At 55.7% G+C, this 25,342-nt stretch overlaps 1 protein-coding gene across 3 annotated transcripts in view; it reads left to right on the forward strand.

The window, feature by feature from the left end:
* The window catches only part of KCNAB2 (potassium voltage-gated channel subfamily A regulatory beta subunit 2), a 98,175-nt gene that overhangs the window by 61,796 nt on the left and 11,037 nt on the right, over positions 1 to 25,342 (forward strand). For 2 of the 3 annotated variants that reach the window (XM_082616338.1, XM_082616339.1), the window contains 7 exons: positions 8,738 to 8,781; positions 9,573 to 9,610; positions 17,619 to 17,698; positions 20,091 to 20,135; positions 21,948 to 21,992; positions 22,811 to 22,854; positions 23,865 to 23,951. In XM_082616338.1, coding sequence (XP_082472464.1) covers positions 8,738 to 8,781; positions 9,573 to 9,610; positions 17,619 to 17,698; positions 20,091 to 20,135; positions 21,948 to 21,992; positions 22,811 to 22,854; positions 23,865 to 23,951 — 383 coding nt within the window. Of the gene's footprint in view, positions 1 to 8,737; positions 8,782 to 9,572; positions 9,611 to 17,618; positions 17,699 to 20,090; positions 20,136 to 21,947; positions 21,993 to 22,810; positions 22,855 to 23,864; positions 23,952 to 24,755; positions 24,801 to 25,342 lie in introns of all 3 variants that reach the window. The other variant, XM_082616340.1, reaches the window with a different exon arrangement.

Raw genomic sequence — 25,342 nt, forward strand, 5'->3', positions numbered from 1 at the left:
GAAGGTTCCTGCCGAGCCAAGCTGGGAGGGACAGCGTGGTCCTCAGGCCAGCCACATTATTCTGTCCGTGGATACCCAGGGACCCAGAGAAAGCAGGACACCCGCCTGGGATCACACAGCGAATTAGCAGCAGAGCCTGAGCTAGACCCCTGACCACCTGCCTCCCACCCACCACGCCCTCTCAGCCCTTCCCGCAGGGCAAGATGAGATCCAAAAGGCAGCTTTGGCCAGGGCCCCCCTGCAGAGTGAGAGTGGCATGCTCGGGGTCAGAAGGCAAAGCCAGCCCTTGCTGCCAATGGGGGCATCTCTCTGGGTTTCAGGAAACCCGTGAGCTTTGGTCTGTCTTCATCCTGATCCCATGAGTGTGGGAAAAGAGGATGGGGTAAAGCAGGGGGATCTTCATTCATCAGTTCATTCACCCATTCATCCATCCATTCATTCATTCATTCACTCCAGAAGTATTTATTGAGCGTGTGCCAAGAGCTAAGTGCTGTGCGGGGTGCTGGAGCTTCTCAGGTCTCTGGTCCCTTGACCCCGGGCTTCTTTCCTAACGTCACCTGCGTCATTACCGTCTAGACAGAATGGTCCTCTCTCCTCCAGATTTCTGGTGATCTGACTTCTTGTGCTCAACCCTGGTGGCACCCCCACTTGCCTGAGTGAGCTGGCCAGGCCAGCTGCCTGCACGCTCAGCTGTCCACCTGGCTGCATGCCTGCCTCGTCCAGTCCTGGCTGAGCAGCTGTTAGCCTGGAGCACCGGCGCCGACCTCCCGGGGATCATCCAGGGTGATCGGGGCGGCTTGTGCATCCGCTTCATTAATAACGAATCACCTCCTGCACCTCCCATGCCTCTACGCCCGTCACCCCGTTAACTGGGTGGGAGTCCCAAGAGCCACAGTGCGCAGAGCCAGGGGTGGACGCCAGGCTCCCTCCAAGAGACTCGGGGAAGCCTGGAGAAGCAGCTGCTCCCCGAACCCCTGGGCTGCCACCCTGATGGGAGGCGCCCTCCCTCCTCCTCCTGCTGTCAGGGGACAGCGGTGCCGCTCATTGGTCGTGAGTTACTGGCAGCCCAGCCCTGCCTAACACAGCTGGGCTGGGGGCTCCGGCGGACAGAGCCAGACCAGGGCGGAGCAGAGAAAGGACCCGCAGAGAAGGGAGAGGCAATGGCATCCTCCCCGCCCCTCGATTTCTGAGTTCTATCTGATCAGGTCTTTTCTAGCACATTTCTGGAAATTTCACCCCCTTCCCCCGGAGAGCGCACAGGCTTTTCTGCGTCACAAATCTTCACTCCTGAAGCAACGCCTGGTGGCTTCTTCACCTTCTGGGATAAAGTCTTGTCCCAGGCGGAGCAGGGCTTCCAGGGGCAGGTGACCTCGGAGCCCGGAAGGAGGAGGGACGTGGCCAGGAGCTGAGCGCCGGAAACATGCAGGTGTCCTTCGTTTGCTCGGAGCATGGCCTCAAGGGCCGGGGCCCCGAGGAGCGTCTGGGCCGGCCGGCAGCCAGCAGCCCCAGCCTGGGTACCCGCAGCCATTTCCGCGCGGTGGCCATGGTGGCCCGGAGCCTGGGACAGCTGTCGGTGCAGAGCCTCCTGAGCACAGGCGAGGCCAGCGTGATGCACCCCGGGATGAAGTATAGGTACGCGGCGCGGGGCGGCTGTGCGGGGCGGGGGCTGCCCACCCACCCCCGTCTGGGGGAGCTCTGCAGATGGGAGGAGAAATAAAATCAAGTCTCAGGGTCAGGCACCCGTTTCTTCCACACTGCAGGGGATGATGATGCCTTTCTTTCCTTCTGCTCGTTTGTTTCCTTTCTTGGGAGGGGTCACTATAGCTGAGCCCCCCATATTGGACACCAAGTAAAGCTTCCTCTTTCTGGGAACCCCAGGGCACCGGTCACAGACCCCTGCCCTCCCCCTGGGCACACAGGCCCCAAAGATGCCCCGTGGGTGGTCTGATGCCTTTGCAGCTAAGCCACCTTGACAAACCTCAGTTTAATAGTCAGGGATACTGGGTAAACCATGTGATGGAATTAAATCTTCCCCCTGCAACTGAGCCCGACCCCAGGCCTGGGCTCCTCTACAGGCAGGGCTAATGCTCCACAGGGCACAGAGCCGCAGCCGGAGTTCCCTGCTAAGGGCTCAGTCCAGGCTGCTGTGTGTCCCTCTGCTTTGGCCAGTCCCCACCTACTCTGGGTACGCTCGCCGTGACTAGTACATAGAGAGCGTGCAAAGCACCAGTGTCAGAGGGCAGGGGCCTTCCTGCTGTTCCTTGCATGCCCCCCTTGCTCCATCCAGGGCCTTGCTCGGGTGGCCGGTGGATGTACCCACGTGGAAAAGGAGGGCTGGCTTTGTACCAAGGGTCTGCGAGGGCAGGGTTGTGGGTCACCAGGCTAGAGGTCTAGCCTTTCCCACTCACGAGTTTCTCTTCACTTAGACCCTTTAGCGCTTCGAGAATGGTATTCCTGGGGAAAGGAGGGTTCTTACAACAAACCGTCTGCCTGAGCTGGAAAAGCTGTTAGGTCCCTGGTTCCCAACTCTTGCTCTCAGTGACTCAAATCCCACAGGCCAGCCTCAGAAAAAGCCACAGAAGAGTCTGGTTGTGTTTGAGGAGAATGTCTGGGTTTCTAGCTGGTGTTGGTGCCAACTTGAAAAGTATTGAGAGAATGGATCTATTTTTTTTTTTTTTTTTTTTTGGCGGTACGCGGGCCTCTCACTGTTGTGGCCTCTCCCGTTGCGGAGCACAGGCTCCGGACGCGCAGGCTCAGCGGCCACGGCTCACGGGCCCAGCCGCTCCGCGGCATGTGGGACCCTCCCGGACCGGGGCACAAACCCGCACCCCCTGCATCAGCAGGCGGACTCTCAACCACTGCGCCACCAGGGAAGCCCGAGAGAATGGATCTTTTAACAACTGAGCAGTGTGGCTTAAAACAAAACCAATGCCCAGAAGTTGGACCTCATGTGAAGGAGCCGTGTCATAAGTCCCAAGCATCCTTGAGATGAATTCTGGAATAACTGGGTCCTTCTGCGTCTCCACCTGTATCCTTTCCTTCCCTGGTCCTTGGGGGACATTTGACGTTCTTTTATGGGCCTCTGGGGTACAAGGTTTTTGTTCCCATTCTCTAAATTCAGTGAGGACAGTGCAGAGCAGAATTCTCTCTTCTAGAAGCTCTGGCGGTTTATATCTTTTGTTCAGTGGGAATCAAAGGCTAGGAGTAAACAGAATCTATTTTTTAGTTTAGATTCGTGTTATCCGCTGGGACTTTTAAGTCAGTCCTAGGATATCAAAGGAGTTGGTACAAGTGAGACCATTTCCAAAAATACGAAGCACTCTATAAATGGAAAATGTGGCTATTGACATGATTTCCCTCCCAAGCTCCCAAGCTGAGGATTAGATATGTCAAGGAGCCTGAGGGCTTAAGATTACTGTGTGCGTCCGTGTGTGTGCACCAGTGAGTGTGCACCTCTCCGTGTGTGCACATCTGTGTGTGTGTGCATCTCTCGTGTGTGCGTCTGTGTGCGCATCTCTGTGCGTCTGTGTATGTGTCTGTGTGCGCATCTCTCCATGTGTGCATGTGTGTGTGCGTCTGTGCGCATCTGTGTCTGTGTGTGCACATCTCTCCATGTGTGCGTCTATGTGTGCGTCTCTGTGTGCGCATCTCTGTGTGTGTGTCTGTGTGTGCTCATCTCTCCGTGTGTGTCTGTGTGTGCGTCTGTGTGTGCACATCTCTCCGTGTGTGCATCTGTGTGCGTCTGTGTGTGTGCATCTGTGTGTGCGCACCTCTCCATGTGTGCGTCTGTGTGTGCGCAGCTCTCGGTGTGTGCGTCTGTGTGTGCACATTTCTGTGTGTGTGTCTGTGTGTGTGCGTCTGGTCTGTGTGTGTGCATCTCTCCGTCTGTGCGTCTGTGTGTGCATCTGTGTGTGCGTCTGTGTGCGTGCGTCTGGTCTGTGTGTGTGCATCTCTCCGTCTGTGCGTCTGTGTGTGCATCTCTCCGTGTGTGCGTCTGTGTGTGCGCATCTGTGTGTGTGTCTGTGTGTGCACATCTCTCTGTGTGTGCATCTGTGGGTGTGCGCATCTCGGTGTGTGCGTCTGTGTGTGCACAGCTCTCTGTGTGTGCGTCTGTGTGTGTCTGTGTGTGTGCGCATCTCTGTATGTGCGTCTCCGTGTGTGCACCTGTGTGTGTGCGCATCTCCGTGTGTGCACCTGTGTGTGTGCATCTCTGTGTGTGCGTCTCCGTGTGTGCGTCTGTGTGTGCACCTGTGTGTATCTCCGTGTGTGCGTCTCCGTGTGTTCATCTCCGTGTGTGCGTCTGTGTGTGTGCGTCTCTGTGTGTGCGTCTCTGTGTGTGCATCTCTGTGTGTGTGTCTGTGTGTGTGCACCTGTGTGTGCGTGTGGCACATGTGGAGGCTGGGAGGGCAAGACAGGCAGTAAAGGGAGGTGGTCGTTGGGCCAGAGGGTTTGCAGTCTGAGGAAGTGGGTTCAGATCCCAGCCCCAGCTCCTCCACACTGGGGGACCCCCGCCTGTCCTTACACATGGCAGGGCCTGGGGAGCTTTTCTTGGCAGCGGCAGGGGGAAGGTGGCTGCATTTCCCTGTAGGATTTGTAGTCTAATATCAGCTGAAATGGGAGCCAGAATCCAAACCACTGGATCCCCTCGCTGAGCATGAGGTGCCTGCCTTGGGGTAGCTGTCTCATGGAGTTGCTCCATAATGACTATCCCAGGGCCACAGCCAGGGTGCATGCAGGTAGGAGCTGCAGGGGACCTGATCCAGATCTCCCCAATTCTGACCACCTCCTTCAGAAGCTAGCCCTTCACAGTGACGCTGAAAGTGTGTGGCCTGCACCAGGGTGCCACATTCTTGCCAGGGGTGCTCAGTGCGGGGGAAGGGGTACACCAAGCCCCGTGAGCAAGGAGAGGGACCAGCATTTGATCCGGAGGGTCTGGCCCCAGGGCCTGGACTTCTCAGCCCCACGTTAGACCAACAAGCACCCCTGGGACCCTGCAGCTGCCAGTTACAATCTGATAGCAAAGACCCGGAAGTCCAGGCCTGTCCTTAGGGAGCCTGGAGCCTGGGGGCTGAAAACAGATAATCCCCTGCAGGGTGACAACCAACCAGAAAATGCCCTGGCAACCCTGTCCATCAAGGCAGCTCATCAAGACCCAGTTGCTTTCCATCACCTGATCGTATTTTTGTCCTCCACCCAGACGGCTGAAGTTAAAGGCCCTGAACAGCTATTTTTACAGGATTTGTAATTGCCCGGCACCTGAGGTGCAGTGTTTAGGGGTGCGGCGCGTCGGGGGGCCGCGTGATGGGCGTCAACTGTCTTCCTCCAGCAAAGGTTAAATCCCTGAGTCCTCATTAGCCATTTTTCCAGACCCCAGGAGGGACATGAGGCAAATTAATCAAGACTAACATTATTGGGGTTGAGAGATTTAGCCAACTATTTTATCATGATGTCAGGTTTTAATTAAGAGAGGAAAAGCTGTAGGAAACGATCTTCGCGTGTTGAAGGTTTCGAGTGGCAGCGTGTCACCAGCCCTGGTCCACCCGAGGCTGCGATCTGCTGAGCTCTCCCCACCCCCACTGAGCTGCCGTATTTCTAAAGCTCCTAGCCCTGAGATACCCTGTCCCTTCTGGTTCCTTCTCCCGAGGCCTGGCAGCGGATGGCAGAGCTAATACCATCATTTTAACAGGGAAACAACTTGCGCGGGGTAATTGCAGCATCGCTTGGTGTCCTAGTTTTGCTAAATTATTCCTGTGGGCGGTGGGTGGAGCGTCAGCTGCATCGCCAAACACCCTACGTCCGTCCGAGGAAACTCGGAGCCCCTTCTGGTGGGCAAGGGGTGTCACCTCTCTTCAGGCACAGACACAGGTGGGCTCAGCCTGCTGTCCTGTGTCCTCACCTGTCTGCTGCTAAAGCCGCCCATCCCCTGAACACGCGGCACATGCCAGCACTCGGTTCCACAGTGATAAAGAGCAGTGGCAGGAGGACATGCCTAGAACTTGACCTTCAACAGAGCCTTGCCAGGAAATTGCTCCCCCACCGTCACGCACGGGAGGTGGTTTTGCAGAGGCAGGGGCTCAGCCTCCCTTCCAGCACCGGATTTATCTAGACCACGCACCCAGGCCTTTGAATGCCTGGGCATTGCAAACAAGGTTCTGAAGGTTTTTGTGTCTGTGAGCATTTCCAGGCAAGGAACGTCTCAAAGGGGTCTGTGACCCCAAAATTGTTAAGACCACTGATTACAACTTTTAGCCCTTTTTGCTCCATTACCAGATGGCTCATAAGCAACGTTCTAATTTCTCATCACAAGCATTTTCTAGCCAGTGTGAGAAAATTTACCTTATCTGCTAAATGGAGCTGGCCTGATGCAGGGTCTATTGGTGATGCCATTGTGCTTTTCTTTCTTTCTTTTTTAATTCCTTTTGAATTCCAATTTCCGTAAACACAAGAATACACAAGTTTACTCTCTGCTTAGCAAACGACATCAATCCAAGCATGATTTAAACTTTATAAGAAAACTTTTGAAGGATGTGTTTGACTACTCGGCCCTTGAATTTCATGCATATTGTATTTGAAACCTCTCGTAGCAAATCTGAAGGTAAATCAAGATTGTTCTAAGTATTTTTTTCCCGTTTTTTATTTTTGAGATATAATTGACCCATAACATTGTGTAAGTTTAAGGTACAGCATAATGGGTTGATACATTTACCTATCCTGAAACAATCACCACAATCAGTTTAGTTAACATCCATCACCTCACATAGTTACCAATCGTGCCTCTTTCTAGGGTCACAAACCAAGTCTCTCTGGGTCGGAATACGCAAGCAATGCTGAGGGCACTGGTAGAGTATGTCACTGATTTATAGGGGGAAAAAAACAAGGGGAAACTTCAGTCCCTTTTTAACACGGTACCATTTAAAGCCTGTTGGATTTGTCCGCTGTTGTTTCTCGTTTAAGGAAAAGGCTGCTGTCCCCTGTTCTGTGCTCGCTGTGACCCTGTGCCCCAGGCACATGTGTTATCCCATTTCATCACCATGGCCACCCCCTGAGAGGCAGCCTCTCGAGCCCATTCTACAGATGAGCCCACCGAGGCATCAGGCAGTTACACGACATGCCCAGGGGCAGGCATATAGCCAGCAAGGTCGAAGCAGAATTTGAACTCCAGCTTCAGAGCCTCTGCTTGTAGCCACTGCCGATCTGCTCCCCTCCCCAGTAAAGAAACCAGCTGTGATTATGTCCTCAGGGAAAAAGTCCAGCATTCCCTGTAGGAACAGTGGGCCGATGGCTGGGCTGGTTTTAATGGGAAATTTAACAAGAAAGCTGGGCAATTTAGAACTACTTTAAATTTGGTGACAAACTGTTATCAAACCGCTTACAAGTTTATTCTATCCACCCCCAACCAACGACCACCTGTAATGTGGGCAGGGTCCCGGGATCTTATAACCAGGGAAACCCAGGCTGCAGAAGGCCATAGTGGGCCCATGTCAGAGAAGGGCTGGTCCCGCTCAGCCCCACGCCTGCTTGCCAGGGGCCACATAGGGTAGAAAAACAGGACACAGCATCCACTGAAGTTAGAAATGCCGGACGGCCCTAGGGAAGGAGGCTGGGGTTTACCCACTGCATCTCTCACAGCTCTCTGGCTTCCCACTGCCTAGAAGAGTATTGCACCCCAGGCTGGTCCCAGGACCGGGATGCCAGCAGTGGGATCTCACGAGGGAAGTGGACTCCCGCTCTGCCACGTGTCAACCTCACCATCTGGGCAGCTCCCGTAAAGGGCCGGGGCTGCGGGAGCATGCCTCTGTGGCAGGGAGTATGTTCTCAGAGCCTGGGTGAAATCGCAGGTCCAGTGTGCTCTTCTGTAAAATGGGAATATCACGAAAAGGGAAGCACCTGCCCGACAGAGCTGTCGGGGGATCAGTGACACCCGGCCTGTCACTGCCCTGCAGGCTCCCAGGCAGCCTGTGCAGGATGGACGGGCTAGGACGGACCGGTCTCCCAGTCCTCAGCAGGGCACTGCTGCCCTCCATGACCTCCTAAGGACATTAATGACAGCCTGCAGCTCACCCATGTGGACCCCAGGATGTGCCCCATCTGGCAGGCACCTCAGGGGGCCTGTGATGGAGCCCTGGACAGTCTGTGCAGCTGTGGCCACTGGGTCTGATCAGGACGTGTGCTGCCAGGGGATCTTGGCTCTCACCCTCCTGAGCAGCCCTGGCTGGGGCTCAGGCCTGCTCTGGGCACCAGTGCCCTTCAACAGGGCTCTCATCTCCCCCCACTTCCTCCTGCAGAGAGACATGGCCCAGGGCTGTGTGGCCCAGGTGACGTGGGACTAACTTCTCCTCCCCTCCTCAGAGAGGGAGTAAAGATACACAAAACCACAGACGTGACACTAAAGAAATGGAAAGAGAAGCTTCTTACAAGAGGACACCCTGCATCCGGGGCCACAAGGCCTGAACCAATCTTCTTTCAGCCCATGAATTAAGATGGGGTCCAGTCCATGTTTTCTCCCCGAGGTGGCTCCCGGGGCCCTGCCGTGGTCACAGCGTGGCCTGTCCCAGCAACGTGGCTCTGCCCTGGTTGGCCCTTTACCCCCAGGGTGGGCGAGCAGCAGGCCTCTCTCCAAAGGACCCCTTGCCTTCAGAGCCTCAGAAGAGGTGGGTGGGCAGTTCGGGAGGCTGGACAGTAGAAACAATGGGTTCTGCCCTGGCTGCTGAGAACTCACGCCACGTTTGTTTTCCAGGAACCTGGGCAAGTCGGGCCTCCGGGTCTCCTGCCTGGGGCTCGGTGAGTGTGGGGTCCTCGTGGTCCAGTGGTGCGCAAGGAAGCGGGGGTGGCAGGGAGGCTGGGGGTGGGGGAGGGAGCTGCACCCAGAGCCAGGATGGGGGAGGGAAGAGGCTCGGTTGCCATGGTAACCAAGAGGCAGTTGGGGAGGGGCCTAGGAGAGGGAGGAGGACAGAGATGCAGCCTTAGCAGGGGATGTGAGGCGAGTACCCGGACCCTCTGCACACACAGCCCACTGCCCAGCAGCAGAAAATCAGGGAAGCACCCTGCCCCCGGGGAACCAGCATCTTCCTTCCTTACGTGACAGAGTCCCTCGTGAGGGGCAGATTTTGCCCTTTTTCTTCTTTTGCCAGATACGAGCTCTGTTCCCAGAACACGCTATCTCTCCACCTCCACGGTGCACACGTACACACACGCGCACACACACCGCCCAGCAAGCGCGAGGGCATGGCTGTCAGCCCTGCACATCTTCAGGGAGACAGCCCTGGTCCCGCTGCCCACGGCACGTCCCTGGAATAGGAGCTGCAGCGGCTTGAGCGCCAACGAGCATGTCAAAGCCCTGCAGTCAGCTGCCTGCTCTGGGCACTTACTGTCCCCTTGGTTACTTGGCTCCAAGAGAGGGAGACATGCCCCAAAGGCCAGGTGTCCACGCATGCCAAGCACACGCTCCCGCCGAGTGGCGTGGCGGCCTATGGCTGCCCCACTGCGCCCTGCAGCCCGAGGTCCAAGCAGCCTGGGGAGAACTGGGCTGCCCGGGGCCATTCTCTGACTTGAGCCTGTGTCTCTCCTATCAGGAACATGGGTGACCTTCGGAGGCCAGATCACCGACGAGGTAAGATGGGGCTCCCTCGTTCCCCCAGGCCCCGGGGAGGGCCGCCCATGCCCAGGCACGTGGTAAAGTATGCGAAATGCACCAGGTAGTCAGTGCTCAGGGCAGCCGCCTTGGCTCCCCTCTTACTGTTTCTCCAGGGTGCCCTGGGGGACAATAGGAAGGGTGAGCGCCGTAGTGGCGCCAACACCCAGCAGCTGGGTGCACTGGGGCTTCAGCAAGTTCCTTAAAGTCCCAGGAATCAGATTCCTCACGTATCCCACGGTTAGCCAGAGGAATTCAGGGAGAGCACATTTTCCAAATCATCAAGCCCGATGCAGTTCTTTACCACTCCTACAGAGGATGCCCACATGAATTTGAAACATCAATAAATATCTGTTGAGGTCATTTAGAATGCAGATCCTGGAAATTTTGCTGCAAACCAAAGACGGAGTAGCTGAACGTTTGACCAAGCTCCTAACCGCGCGTGCCCCATAGCCATCGTTAATGGGATGCACTGCCATGGGATGTACTTGCTGGGGCTTCTCTCTCCACAACTGGGATTCAGTGCAGCCAGCGTCTGTCCTGGAGAAGACACTGTTCCCAGGCTGGTGTGCACTTCTGGGCAGGGAGTGAATATTGTGGAAGTGGGAACAGCGGTTTTGCTCAGAGAGCTCCGAACCTCTGCACAAGAAGCTGTCTTCATGTCTGCTCTACTTCGAATTGGAAAGATGGCATTTAAAAAGGAATAAGTGGGCTTCCCTGGTGGCTCAGTGGTTGGGAGTCCGCCTGCCGATGCAGGGAACGCGGGTTCGTGCCCCGGTCCGGGGGGATCCCACATGCCGCGGAGCGGCTGGGCCCGTGAGCCATGGCTGCTGAGCCTGCGTGTCCGGAGCCTGTGCTCCGCAGCGGGAGAGGCCACAACAGTGAGAGGCCCGCGTACCGCAAAAAAAATAAATAAATAATAATGAATCAGTGAGTTCACTTGAGACCTTGTAACTGTGATTGCTCAGTTATTTTTCAAAGGGAAAGCTTGGCTTCCATCGAAATCTAGATGCATTTAATTTGCATTCTTGTTCCTTTTGCTTTTATGACAGTAGCTGTTGTCGAACTATTTGCCCTGGCTTTAAGGTTCTGGGGCCTATCTCAGGTAACGTCAGGAGTTTTTAAGGTGCTGGGAATTGTTTCACCTTCAGTCACCAGATTGGTTCCAAGCACTTAGAAGGTTGGAGCCCCGGAGCCCACGTGGTCTACCCCAAATAAGTGGTGTCTAATTCGTCTGTTACCCTTTCGATGTGGAAGAATTCTGTGGAGGCTGTGACTTCATTTCCTAATGGCATTAGCTACGCTGTGTGCATTGTCCTTGTGGGAAAGATATAGAGAAGTGGCCGGATGGTAACCGTCCAATTAGGTGACTTTTTCACCAACAGATCCATTACACCCAAGGAGTATTGATTAATGCTCCAACGGCAGCCACAGCTGGCTCCGGCCTCCACCGTGGCTCCATCAGGGACATGGTGACATGTATGAAGACGATGGAAGTCGTTTCCAGATGACACAAAGCTGGGAGGACGGCGGATACAATACATGACAGATTCAGGGGTCTAAAAGGTCCTGGCAGGTGAAAGTGATTGAGTGAAAGAACCAGCGGAATGTTCCTATTAAACCCTACAGCTGGTGTCCCCAGCAATCAACGCATCAAGTCCGAGGGTCCCACCTCTCCACAGTTCAGAGGAAGAATGCCTGGATTGTATTCTTTAGCTGGCTGCCTGGTCTGCACCAGCGGGGTTGGCGCCACAGGAAGCAAGGACCCTCCTGGGCTGCAGAGAAACCTGTATGCTGCCCAAGCCCAGAGCGGCACAGGCTGGGACCCCGCTCTGGCTGGGTGACCCCACCTGGGGCACTGTGTTCCTTGCGGACTTCATGTCCAAAGGAAGGCATTTGGCGCGCCACAGAATCCAGACACAGAGTCCTGTTTTGAGAGTTACCTCCTGTGTGCAAGATGCCACGCAGATGCCAGAGAGACACAGAATCAAGGAACTGGTGGGTTTACCATGGCAAAGTGGCGTTCCCCAGCAGGACGCAGGAAATGTCAGTAAGTGATGGCCTGGGGGCCGAATCTGGTCCCCAGCCTGTTTTTTTGGTTTTGTTTTTGTTTTTTCTTTCTTCTTAAATATATGAAATGTAAAATTTGCCATTTTAACCACTTTTCTTGTGGCCCTTTTCTTGTGGTTAAAATAAGCATAACGTAAAATGTACCATGTTAACCATTTTTTAAATATACAGTTCAGCGGCATTAAGTACATTAACTTTGCTGTGCAACCATCACCACAGTCTATTTCCAGCATTTTCCATCACCCCAAACAGAAACTCTGTACCCATTAAGCAATAACCCCCCAGCCCCAGGTAACCTCTCATCCACTCTCTGCCTCTATGAATTCCACAGCCCGCTTTTGTAAATAAACTTTTATTGGCAGGCAGCCACGCCAGTTCGTTTACATATGGTCTGTGGCTGCTTTCATGCTGTGAGGGCAGAGTGGAGTAGTTGCCACAGAGACCATCTGCAAGGCCTAAAATATTTACCCTCTGGCCCTTTACAGAAAAGGGTTGCCATCCCCGGTCCTGTGGGGTCACAGCAGCATCTGCAAATATCTGTGGGTTTTCATCCCAGGGAGGGAGGCTTCTGTGGGCTGGGCAGGGTCACGGGGAGCAGACGGTGTTAATAAACCTCAGATCACGTGGCCAAGTACCAGAGCTGCCCCGGACAGAATCAGGTTTCCAAACTCTAGTTCAGTGCCCTTTCTGTGACCTCACACAGCTGCTCAGGTGGAAAACTCCCCCTCGGGCATGTGTTCCCAGGAGCCTGGGCAATAAGAATTTAATAAGAATAGTAGGGCTTCCCTGGTGGCGCAGTGGTTGAGAGTCTGCCTGCCATTGCAGGGGACACGGGTTCGTGCCCCGGTCTGGGAGGATCCCACATGCCGCGGAGCGGCTGGGCCCGTGAGCCATGGCCGCTGAGCCTGCGCGTCCAGAGCCTGTGCTCCGCAACGGGAGAGGCCGCAGCAGTGAGAGGCCCGTGTACCGCAAAAAAAGAAAAAAAAAAAAAAAAGAATAGTAGCTAAACTTTACATTCATCATGGCTCTCAATCCTCTGTCAACCCAAGGAGGTGGGTGTTTTATTATCCAATCCGTGGAAGCAGAGCCTCAAGACTGAGCAGGTGCCCAAGGCCACACCTGGAGAGGGATGAAGAGGGGTCCTACCTGGGCTCCGTGCCTCAGAGCCTACAGCCAGCTCTCAGCTCTGGGGAACCGTGCGGGGGCCGGATGGCCTCCCTGTCCCCTGGGTAGGGGTGACAGGAGGTGGCCCACATGTCCTCTGAGGTTCCTTCTGCCTCCAGCCTCTGGGACTCTTGACATTGGAAATAACTGAAAAGTCACCAAATAGAAGCTCCATTACATAATGCAGGATGCACCCACAGAGCAGAAGTCTTTAGAAGTCATGTTTTGATGACTGACAAGGGGACAGAACCGTGATGAGAGGGCACGGAAAACAGCAGAGACAGCCGTGTGTGTGTCAGAGTCACAGCCGTGTGTGTGTCAGAGTCGCAGCCGTGTGTATGTCAGAGTCACAGCCGTGTGTATGTCAGAGTCGCAGCCGTGTGTATGTCAGAGCTGCAGCCGTGTGTATGTCAGAGTTGCAGTGTTGCAGGGAAAAAGCATATAGTCACATAGAAAAACCTGGAAGAGTAATTACACCCAAATCATAGCAGTCCAAAAATCAGAAATCAGCCCTGAAAATTCCCAGATTCCCCAATTCTCTTTCTGTCCATAGTCACCCAGGCACTGTCCTGGGTGTACTTAGGATTGTGTTCACGTCTTTCTTTCTTCCTCCATTCAGCTCATGCCGGCTGGGCACCTGCCGAGCTCCAGGTCCCTGCCCTCGGGCTGCTCTCTGTCTGGAGAGGGGGACAGATCACAGATCATAAGCACATCTTATCTCCGAGGGTTAAATGTACGATGGAGAGCGCATTCCTTTCCTGTGGCTGTTATAACAAATTACCACCCGCTGTGTGCTTTAGAACAACAGACATTTATTCTCTCACGGTTCTCGAGGCCAGTATGTCCAAAATCAGTATCACTGGGCTGAAATTAAGGTGTCAGCAGGGCCGCGCTTCCGGTGGAGGCTCCAGGGGAGGATCCTTCCTGCCTCTTCCAGTGTCTGGGGGCTGCCTGCAGTCCTCAGCTCGTGGCCGCATCACCCCAGCCTCTGCCTCTGTGGTCACGTCCCTGTCCCCTGTCAGTGTCAAATCTCCCACCACCTCCCTCTTGTAAGGACACCTGTGGTGGCATTTAGGGCCCACTTAGCTCATCCAGGAGAATCTCCTTTAATTTAATCAAATCTCCAAAGTCCCTTTTTCTACCTAAGGTAACATTCACAGGTTCCAGGGACCTGATATCTTTGGGGAACCACTATTTAGCCAACCACAGAGAATAGGAAAACAGAGGAAGAAGGACTGGAGTGTTGCCTCCAGGTTTACACAGGAGGATCCTGGAAGGCGGGGGTGAGGGAGTGAGCCACCTGGTGATCCAGAGAAAGAGTGTTCCAGCCCAAGGGGACAGGTGTGTGCCCACCTGCGTGAGGCCATGGTGGGAGGGGTGTTGAGAGATGGGGTCAGAGGTGAGGGAGCAGATCTGGTGGGGACTTTGGCTTTGACCCTTCGTGGCACGGAAGCCACTGGAGGATTTTAGCAAAGAGGAAGGTTGCCCTGACTTAGGTCTTACTAGGCTCAGTCTGGCTGGCTGCACTGCGTATGGCCGGGGGAGGTGCTTCTCAGACTGTAACTTGTGCACGAGTCCCTGGAGATCTGCTGGAAATGCAGATTCTGATGAGGCAGGTCTGGGGCAGAGCCTGGGATTCTGCATCTCTGATGCTGACGCTGTTGGTCTGTAGACCACAGTTTGCCTAGCAGGGGTGGTAAGGGCACAGACAGAGGCCGAGAGAGTTATGGGGCTACGGCAAAAACTCAGCTGAGGGCTGCTCCGGTTTGGACCAGATGGGCCTGGCTGGAGGTAGGCAGAAGCAGTCAGATTCCAGATCCGTTTGCAAGCGGGAGCTGATAGGACTGGCTAAAGGTTTTGATGCTGGATTGAGAGAAAGCCAAGTGGAGGGTGGCCAGGTGTTTGACCTGAGCACAGGACGGGCAAGACCACAGGTGCATCAGGTACAGCAGGCTGTGCTCCTCGGCACACACCAGCCCTACTGCCCGCAACGCCCCCTGCTCCACCTGCCCTTCTCCTGCCTGCCTGACAAACTCCTAACCACCCTTCACCCAGCCCCGTAACTTCTGCCACATTACACCACAGATGAAGCTTGAGGGCATCTAAGTGAAATAAGTAAGCCAGTCAGAGAGGAAAAAGACTGTATGATTCCACCCATGTGAGGTACTTAGAGTCAAAACCAGAGAGGGTGAAAGTAGGAGGGTGGGGACCAGGGGCTGGGGGGAGGGGATGGGGAGTCAGTGTTTAATGGGGACGGACTTTCAGTTGGGGACGATGAGAAAGTTCCGGAGACGGACGGTGGGGACGGTTGCACAGCAGTGGGAATCTACTTAATGCCATTGAAGTGTACACTTAAAAATGGTGAGACGAGGGCTTCCCTGGTGGCGCAGTGGTTGAGAGTCCGCCTGCCAATGCAGGGAATACGGGTTCGTGCCCTGGTCCGGGAAGATCCCACATGCCGCGGAGCGGCTGGGCCCGTGAGCCATAGCCGCTGAGCCTGCGCGTCTGGAGCCTGTGCTCCGCAACGGGAGAGGCCACAACAGTGAGAGGCCCGCGTACCAAAAAAAAAAAAAAAAATGGTGAGACGACTTCCCTGGCGGTCCAGCGATTGAGGCTGGGTGCTTCCACTGCAGGGGGCACGTGTCCCATCCCTGGTCGGGGAACTAAGATGCTGCGTGGCACAGCAAAAAAAAAAAAAAAAAAAAAAAAAAAAAAAAAATGGTTAAAATGGTAAATTTTATGTATATTTTACCCTGATTTTTAAAAAAAATGTTTAAAGGAATGAAAGAAGATCTCCACGAACTGCTTATGGGTCTATTTCCAGGATGTATTGGAAGTGAAAAAAGCAAAATGCAAAAGAATACCTACAGTGTGGTACCCTCCATGTGAGCACAATGGGGACATAAGAAAATATGTGTGTGTCTGAAATATGAAAATAAAAGCCCTGGCCCTGGGTCACCTCGCTCAGAACCCTCCCAGGAGACAGCGTGCACGCCTAAACCATCTGTGTAACCTGCGGGGCCCAGCACATGGTCCTCTCCTGGGCAGAGCTCCGGCGGCCTGGTGGGACACATCCCGGAAAAGTAAGGATGAAGGCGGGATAACCAGGGAAGGAGCCTGGTGTGCCTGGAGCTCTGGAGGCAAAGAAAGGAGGAGGAGGAGGGAGGGAGGACCCCGAGGAGGATGCAGGGGTGCTTTGGCTACGTTGTTACACTTGAGGCAGAGAAAGGAGGAGAGGAACCAGCCCGCCCTGCAGATGGATCCAGAAAACTCCGCCACCAGTGAGCTTTCCTAGTCGGAAGACAGCAGCTGACTGATGGGGGTTAGCTTTGGCTCATCATCTGAAACCTTTGGGGTTCATCGCCAACATTTGAAAATCGGAACTTACCCCGCTCCCCGATATCCTGGATTTCTGGCTTCTCTTGAAAAATAAAAGGATTTGGTCACGCCTGGCAGTGTTTGAGCCCCCTCCCACCCCACTAACCCTCACCAGGTGCCAGCCTCCCTCTCCTCACCTGCCTGGCCGGTGGGGCTTCTGCGTTTGGTATTGGGAGAAGCTCCTAGAAGCTGCACCTGGCTGGCTGGCTTTCTGTCGTGTAGTTTTTGAGTGTAAAGTATTATTCACCGCACCCTGGGCTAGCCACTGGGAGGGAGGCTTGGGGCTCTGAGCTGAGCTTCGAGAAGTGGCTGGTGGGGGAGTTTGCATCTGTGACCCCTGCTCAGACGGATGCCTGCACTGTCCAGCAGGCCAGCAGAGTTCATTGTCCACTGCATCTTGGAGGAGGCTGTCAGTGGCAGGCAGGCTGCCTCGGATCCTCACCCCGACTGCCCATCAGTTGCCATTCATCCACCCCAGTCTGCAAGGCACTGGAGAAGCAGGGCCAAGGCCAGAGGGCTAGCTGAGGATGGCAGTTTCTCCATCTGCAAACAGTAATTTCACCCTCATGCCGTTGCTGGGGAGAATTCAGAGGGATACAGCATCACAGGCACATTCTAGCCATAGCTTTTGAAGAGGATTTATTCTGCCAAGATTTATCACACTTCTGTTGTGGGCTGTGTTAGTTTCCCAGGACGGCTGGAGCAAAGACTGGGGGGCGTAAAACAACAGAAGTTTATTCTGTCGCAGTTCTGGAGGCCAGAAGTCCAAAATCAAGGTGTCCGCAGGGCTGCGCTGCCTCCAGGGCTCTGAAGGAGTTCTGTTCCTGTCTCCCAGCTCTGCTGCTGGCTGGCAGTCCTTGGCAGTCCTTGAATTGCAGGCTCGTTACCTAACCTTTGCCTCCATCTTCACATGGCCTCTTCCCTGTGTGTCTGTGTCTATTCTTATAAGGACACCACTCATGTTGGATGTAGGACTCACCCTAATGCAGTATGACCTCATCTTAACTAATGACATCTGCAAAAACCCCATTGCCATATAAGGTCACATTCTGAGGTTCTGGGTGGACATGAATTTGGGGGGGACACGCTTCAGCTCAGCACAGGTGCTAAGCCCTGAGAGGACCTAATAGGTGGGGTCCCTGCTCACAAGAAATTCACAATCCAGAGGCTGCCTCTGCATTCATTCTGTCTTCTTCCTTCTCTATGGGTTTGTGACTGAGCTGCTTCCAGGCCTGTCCTGCGGCGGGGCCAGGGCCGCCTGGGCACCCGGGGGGGTCTTCCCAGGCCACGAGGTTGTGCTCTGGAGCCTCCGGGCTCTCCCCCTGGGCTGGCAAGATGGTGCCGCCTGTGAGCAGCCCCGGTTTTCTCGTTTCAGATGGCAGAGCAGCTAATGACCTTGGCCTACGACAATGGCATCAACCTCTTCGATACCGCGGAAGTCTACGCAGCGGGCAAGTACGTGCCTTTTCTCACGGGAAAAAGCGACGCGGGCCAACCCCAGCTTCCCCGGGAGGAGCCGGGGCTTCTGTTGCTCCTGGGGCTCTTGCCCCCCGGAGGGTTTGCACCTCCCACTCTGCCTGCTTTTCTAAACCGTAAACGGCGTGGGGAGGTGGTGTTTTCACGGGGCCAGAATCACACAGAACATTTGGTCACTTGCTAAACTCCCGTGTGTTCAAGCAGCAAGATGACCACAACCCTTCTGGTGCCAAAGATGCTGCGCTGGGCGAGAGCCGTGATTAAGCTGTAGTCCAGGGGGCTCTCCTGCCGCGCCCGCGAAGTGCAGGCAGCCCCACGTGCCTGATATTTTCACATCTTAATGGTGCAATTAGGGCTGCAGGGCGTCTCAGGAGCTGGGGAGAGCAGGGTCTGCTGAGCCGAGCGCTGCAGGGAGCTGCTCTTCCCATCTTGGCAGTGAATTTTCCTGCTCAATTATGTAAAAGCCCTCTTCAGCCAAGGCGGCTGGCTTCAGTTTTAAAGACTGGCTGTAATCAAATCATCCACTCTCCTGCATCGGGTTTCCAAAAGTCAGCGTTTGTTTGTGAAATCATTTGTTGGCTCTCTCTTTGTCCTCCCTCTGGCCCCCTGCTGCCTGGGGCGAGCCAAGTTCCCATCAGCTGGGCTGCTCAGCCTGGCCCACCGCCCGTGCACCGTGGCCGCAGGGCCAGCACCTGCCTCGCAGGCTCTGGGTTATTACCCGCAGCTCGCGATGGGGCCTAGGGTACCGAGAATCAGGACCCCAGCTGGGACTTTGCTCAAGTCCTGGTCTGATGACCTGACGGCCCCGAGGGCCTCCACTGGGACCCCCAAATCTCCTCCAGACCCTGTCAGCAGCCCTCTGTCCTACTGATGCCACAGCTCCCTCCCCACCCCTCCAAACCGGCAGCTGCTTTCCATCAGAGCGAAATGCTTTCCAGACAGATGAGCTAAGCCGACGGGTCAGAGGTGGAAAAGCCCGATGCAGATGCCAAGCCCAGAGGCATCCCCCCATCCCGAGCACCCCAGCCTGTTCCCTGGCCCTGCGCCTGCCTCCGTTTTGCTGCCCAGGAGAGCGTGAGGAAGGCAGCTCCAGATGGCCCTGTGTCCAAGCCCAGCACCCCCCTTTCACGGCAGCCACACTGTCTGCGTCACTGTCTTCACTTCCCCCAGCTTAACTGGACAGCCGGGGCTGGCGTGCCAGGGCCAGCACACTGAGTCCCTCTTGCTAACCAGAGCGCCAAGCGTCTGTCTTACTGAGTGCCCCTGCTTCTCATGCTTCGGGCGCTTCCCGGGGAGCTGCAGGATTTCTGTGCCCCCGCTGGGCAGAGGCTTAACCAAATTCATGGCCAGGAGAATTCACAGCCGAAAGCAACAGGCTTCGGGTGAGTCGTTGCCTACAGCTCCTGCAGCCCCAGGACCACTGCCTGCTCCCCTCTCTTCCTCCTTTCCTGACCTTTTGTGCCACGAACAAGGGACCCAGGAATAAAAGGAAGAGACCCAGGGCTGAGTGACTTTCTGTGCATCTTGACCGCAAACGAAGAACATTCCGAATGTATGCTAAACAGCTCACAAATTAGAGCCCGTTATTTCTGAGTGGATGACTCAGGCGCTGTTATAATTGGAATGTAGCGCTGGGTATGGATGGTTCTCCGTCTGTTGTTTTTTGCTCAGAAACATTTCGCCACAAGCAGAAAGTTCTTAAAAGTTAATCCAGTGCTGCAATGCCAAGCGAGGCTGGAACGGTCCACGCATGACCCTGGCTGGCCTGAGTTTGGTTCAGGGTCCGGAGGGACGCCAAGCAAAACAGACAGCGGTCAGCATGGCATCTGTCTCTCTATTGTTCAGAAGCAAGAAACAAGAGGGACACACACACACACACACACACACACACACACACAAACGCACTCAACTGGAAATTCAGCCCTGAGTACATGTTGATTGTCTCTGCAAACAGAGGATGCCCTTGGTGAATAATTTACCTTTTAAAAGACATACGTGTCTAGAAACTTCACCCATGTAACGTTGCCGAGTGTTTTCCCCGGTGAATTTCCAACGGGCCAGGGCAGCGGTCTGCTGCTGGTCTTGCCAAGCAGGACACTGCTCCTTCCTTCTCCACGGGAGCCGGAGCTGCCATTGCTGGGTCAAGTGGCACACGCCCTCGGCCACCTCCACGGGGGAGAAACCCAGCTGCTCCCAGGCACTCTCCTCGCTCTGGAATGAGCTTCCCGAGCCAACGGGCATTAACAGCCCGGCTCCAGGCCCCAGTGGCATTTTCACAGAGGGGACCCTGTGGCTGATTGTCAAGGTGGGGCGAGGTTTGGTGTTTCTGTTACGCTGTAATGAAGTCCCCATGTCTCCATCTTTTTGGCAGGGCTGAAGTGGTGTTAGGAAACATCATCAAGAAGAAGGGATGGAGGTAATTACCCTGCTCTCTGTGCTCCATCCCCAGGGCGCACGTGCACAGGGAAGAGGCTGGAGAAGGCTGGTGGGAGGGAAGAGGACCCTGGGGTCCTGGGTGGGATGGGCAGGCCACTCGGGTGAGGATCCGGTGGCCGTTCCTTCCTGTTTTCCGGTGGAGCACGCAGGGTTGGCCTCATCACCCTTGTGCCACCAGCCAGGCTTTCTAAGGCCTGGCGGTTCCAGAATTTTTCTTGCTGGGAAGGTGAGAACGTCCCAGAATAGAGGCAGCCCCATGCTTCCTGCAGGGGGTGCGAGCATTCACACTGTGGGTAGCCACCCCGGGGAGCCAGGGCTTGCACCGCGGTGAGGGGGGGAGCTCCCCCCTCCCCCGGAAAGCCGGTCAGGAGCCTTGTGTCTGGTGTCAAGCAGAGTTCCTGCCTGCCCTCCTGGAGTCAGGCCAGGCTGAGCACTTGACTGCATTTTGGGGTCCCTGTGGCCTGTGTGTCTTTATTTTCAGCAAAGTCAGAAGCAGTTAGAAAGCTGGGCCTCTCCCCTTCCCTCCCTCTCCCCTCCCCTCCTCTCCCCCTCCCCTCCCCTGCCCCCTCCCCCTCCCCTCCCCTCCCCCCTCCCCCCTCCCTCCCCCTCCCCTCCTCCTCCCCTCCCCCTCCCCTCCCCCTCCCCTCCTCCTCCCCTCCCCCTCCCCTCCCCTAGTGCACGAACTCAGAGTCTCCCCCAACCTCTGGGGCCTGGATGACTGACACCCCTCCTCCTGCCCCACCCATGTTGTTTCTCCTCAGCTCTAATTGATACCAAAATGTATCCCTGCTCACTTTGCAGTTAAAAGGAAACTGCGCCTGTTAGCGAGGGCCCTGAAAACGTCTTAGTTGAACTCACAAGGAGATAGATTCCGGTTAGGTCATTCCCCCGCAGGCGACACTGGCGGCTGTGGAGCCCCTGGCTTTCAGGAGCTGTTTCCTGAGCAGTCCTCCCCCTACACCCCCAACTAGAAGAAAGCACGACCCCATGGGACACTGTCACCCTCCTATGGGAATGGTCAAGGTCAACTGTGGCCAGGAGGGGCCATCATGACCCCCGCCCACCTGTCCCTCCAAGGCAAAGTCACAAAGGTGTCAGCGCTGCCTCTTGTGGATTTGCAGCGGGAGACCTGACTCTCTACCCTTTCCTCTGGCTTTCAGCCACTGAAGCCCGAACCACCAGGAACATCACCTGCCTGCCTCTAGGGTCAGCCCCACCCTAACCTCCCCCCGCCTCAGTGGCCCACAGGCCGCTCCCCAAGGCTGCCCCACACACAGCCTTTCTGAAACAGTCTCAGCCGGTAGAGGAAGAACCAGACGGCGTGGTCCCTTGCCTCGCTCCGTTCTCACCAGAGCCCTCCATCCACCCGCCAGCCCCTACACTGACCTCCTTGGAGGTCCCCAGGGAGCAGCAGCCGCCTTCTATTCCCTGAGCCGTGTCCCCCCCTCTCCCGAGCATCCCCCCTCCTCTGGGCTCCCGGCTCCATCGCACTAGACTCCGCCTCCCTCCAGCCCCCCACTGCCCAGCCCCAGTTCCTTGGTTACTGAGTTGCACCCACAGGTTAGTTACATCTGTGGGTTGTCTCCCGGCTCAATGGGGAGCCTCAGGCCCCCAGGGGTCGGCACACCCCAAACATCGAATGGCAGAGAGGCGCCCCATTTCACGCCCTATGCTCCAGGATGGGAAGGGTTTAGGACCCCTGTGTAAGAGCTGAAGACAGTGGGGAAGGTGGGGGGAGGGAGGACCCCAAGGGATCACGCCCAGTAACACCCCTCCTTCTCTCGTTCCGCAGACGATCCAGCCTCGTCATCACCACCAAGATCTTCTGGGGAGGAAAGTAGGTGCCACGGGCAGACCATGCCCCTGGCCGGGGGCCAGGTCTGCAGAGACCCCTGATTTAGGAGGCCCCTGGGGGTGGGGAGAGGGTAGTTATCCTGGGGAAACAGAGGCTGCACGGGGTCTGTCCTGGACCTCAGGAACCCCCTGGAGGACAGCACGTAGGCAGCACAGTCTCCTGTCTCCTGGTGCCGGAAGCAGGGGGCGGGCTGGCGTTTGTGCAGCCATCTGGCCTGGCTCGTGCCATCCCTCTTGAGGGACGTCACGTTCCAGAAAAGCAGCTTTGTCTGAGTTGCCTTGGACTCGAACCTTGTTTCATTTTTATTTTTACTTTTGTGGGTTGGCTTGTTTCTGATTACAAAGGTAACATCCTAAAAATTTCTGGAAAACACAGAAAATTCATGAACTGTCCCAATCACTCCACCTTCCCTGGGCCACAGACCACTCCTGCCATCCTCCAGGGATCTGGCCCCATATTCTCTCTGGGGCTGGACAAAATGGGCTTCATAGGAATTAGAAATGGGATTCATTTTTAATTTTTTAAAAATCCAAGCCAAAAAAGAAAACAATCCAAGCCAGACAGAAGGGCAAATTGAAAAGCAGAAGCCTCCATCCCCCGCTGAGCCCCACCTCCCCAGGGTGGCGGGCAGGCAGCCCAGCTCTGCCAGGTCATCTCCACAAGAAAATCCACATAGCCTCGCGGTTTTATCCCCAAAGTGGAATCAGGCTACAAGTGGCATGAGCTGACCTACTTTTGCGCCATGAACATTTCCCCCAAAACCGCCTGCAATATCACACATGCTGTCGCCTGTTTTTCAGAGCCGAGACGGAGAGGGGCCTTTCCAGGAAGCACATAATAGAAGGTGAGGGGGGCCCTGGCTCCACACGGCCCCCTAAACCCACGGCATCTTCCCGTGGATGCGAAAGTGAAGAAAGCACAGTGCCCCTCCCCCACCGATGCTACAGGCCCAGAGCCTGGGGACAGCCCATGCTCTGGTTCACCCAGGCTCGCATGGGGTGGGCCCTCCGTGTCGTGAGGGAGGGGACAAGGGTATGGGTGGGCAGGGCCTGTGCTGCCCTGGGGTAGGCAGTGTTGTCCCTGAGAAGACACAGACAGGCCTGGGTTTCAATCTAGGCCAGGCCCTGTGCCCACTGGGTGACCCTGAGCAAGGGACATCACTTCCCCAGGCCTCTGTGGCAGCATCTGTAAAATGGGCGTGGTAAGAATGCCCACATCTGGGGTTAGTGGAATTGGGAAGGACCCAGGTGAGGGTGCGTGTCAGACACAACTGGGCCTCAGCACTCGGGGGCACTGGGGTGGAGGTGCCAGGATGTCTCACTTATCCTGATTGGTATTATCTCCGTGCCTCTTCTCCCCACGTTCACTGTCGTCAAGGTAACACAGTCACTCCATTGACAATCAAATGATTAGGAGGCCTTGCTGCCCGCCCTTCCCCGTCCCCCAGCCCGGCACTTCTGCTCTGCAGCTCTGTTCTGAGCCGCTGAGAAGTACTCATGCGTTTCGGGCCCCACTGGCCTTCGGTGCCATAGAGGATCGACGCAGCTGTCCTCCGTGTCAGGTGGCCTGGCTCTCCCGGTTCCACCCGGGCCACTCTAGGAGGGGCCCCCTCTGTGCAGTCACAGGACATTGGGCCTGTGGACTCCACCCCACCCCCTTTGGGGTGTGCCCCTCTTCTCTCATGGCTGTTCTCCACCTAGGTGGCCCGTGCCCACAGATGCGCCCTGCCGTCCACAGCTGCCGGTGCCAGGGGCCTCGTCCCTTTCATCTGTTGCTCCCTGAGACGCATGCACGCACGAGGGCCCAGGAATGTCTGTGAAGATGGTAACAGTCCTTCCCCGCTCCTTCCCCCAGGTCTGAAAGCCTCCCTGGAGCGGCTGCAGTTGGAGTATGTGGACGTGGTGTTTGCCAACCGCCCAGACCCCAACACGCCCATGGAAGGTACGTTCTCCCCGGAAGCGCTGACTGCCCGGGAGTCACGGTTCCAAAAAGAGCAGAAAGCTCTGCACCTGAGGCTCTGAAGGCACCACTGCAGGGCCCGCTGGGCACCCAGGCCTGGGGGTCTGGAGGGTGGGGCCTTCCCCGTGTGGGGAGGGGCGGGGGGGCGGCGGGCCTGAGCTCAGCCTCTGCTCGACCCCTCACGTGCACCCCAGCGCCTCCGGGCTGAGTCCCGTCCTTGCTCTGGGTCCGCGCCCATCCTGGCTTTGAGCTGTGTGCGGTGTTAGCTAAAGTCACAGTATGATGACTCTTTGCAAGGGCTGCCTTCTTTTCCGTTCTTTCAATCATGGTCCACATTCTACTGGGAGGGTTTAGGGGGCTTTTGCTCTGGGGAATGAACTGTTACTCAGAGGAGAAAAAAAAGACATGCAGTGCTTTGAAAAGCGGTTTTGGTTTCTCAGGCGCTTGTTTATTCTTTGACTCCTGCCATCTCAGCCCCCGCTATCTCCTCCAACTTTCTGCTTCGGGCATCTTCTCATTTGTGCTTTGCTGCTTCAGGGACTTGGAAAATTCAGTTATGTTCAAGTTACTTTCTCTTCATTTGTTTGTATATATACCATGCACCTGTGCGTGTGTATATATACGTGTGTGTGTGTGTGTGCGTGTGTGTGGTTGGTTTTTTATCCAAACGAGTATTCTGCGAAAAGTGATTTGAGCCTCCGTCCCCGTGCCCTTTGTCAGACTGTGCCCCTCAGCGTTCCCACAGCTGTGAACTCTGGTCTCTTTCCATCTTTCTTTTATCACCAGGGGATCCATTTAGTTCCTCCAAGTCAAGGACATTCATCATAGAAGGTACACAGTACCCTCAGCCCGACAACTGACCTCTGTGTCTGAGCTGCATTTTATGAGACAGTGCTTTTATTTACATGACTCTCTTCCCCCGCCCCCATGACTAAACTTCTCCATAAAATGCACAAAGGAGAAATAAGTGCCTTATGGGAACACCCTGCAAGTGAAGAAAAGCAAAGCGGCGCAGAGCCCCGCCGTCCCCCTGGTCCACGCTGTCACCTCATTCCTCCCCTACTCCTGTGCATGCGTCCCCCTCCTCGCACCGCCTTGCATTGCCATGATCCGTAATCCGCGGAGCTTCCTCTTGACTTGGGGGTTGCTGTGATCCGCATCAGAAACCTTGACCCCAGATGGTCTGGGAGAGGGCTGGGGAGACCAGGTTCCCACAGGAGCAAACACATCGGGGACCCCAGAACCTTGGCCCCCAGCAGGTTTTATCTTCTCCACGTTTGCTAAGCTCCCACCTCAACCAAAAGTGAGGGCACCAGCAACCAGCTGCCCTGCCCCCAGTGGCGTGCAGTGCTCCAGTCCCCTGGGCGGGCTGG

The sequence above is a fragment of the Mesoplodon mirus genome (assembly GCF_964341445.2).
Source record: "Mesoplodon mirus genome assembly, chromosome: 3".
NCBI lineage: Eukaryota > Metazoa > Chordata > Mammalia > Artiodactyla > Ziphiidae > Mesoplodon > Mesoplodon mirus.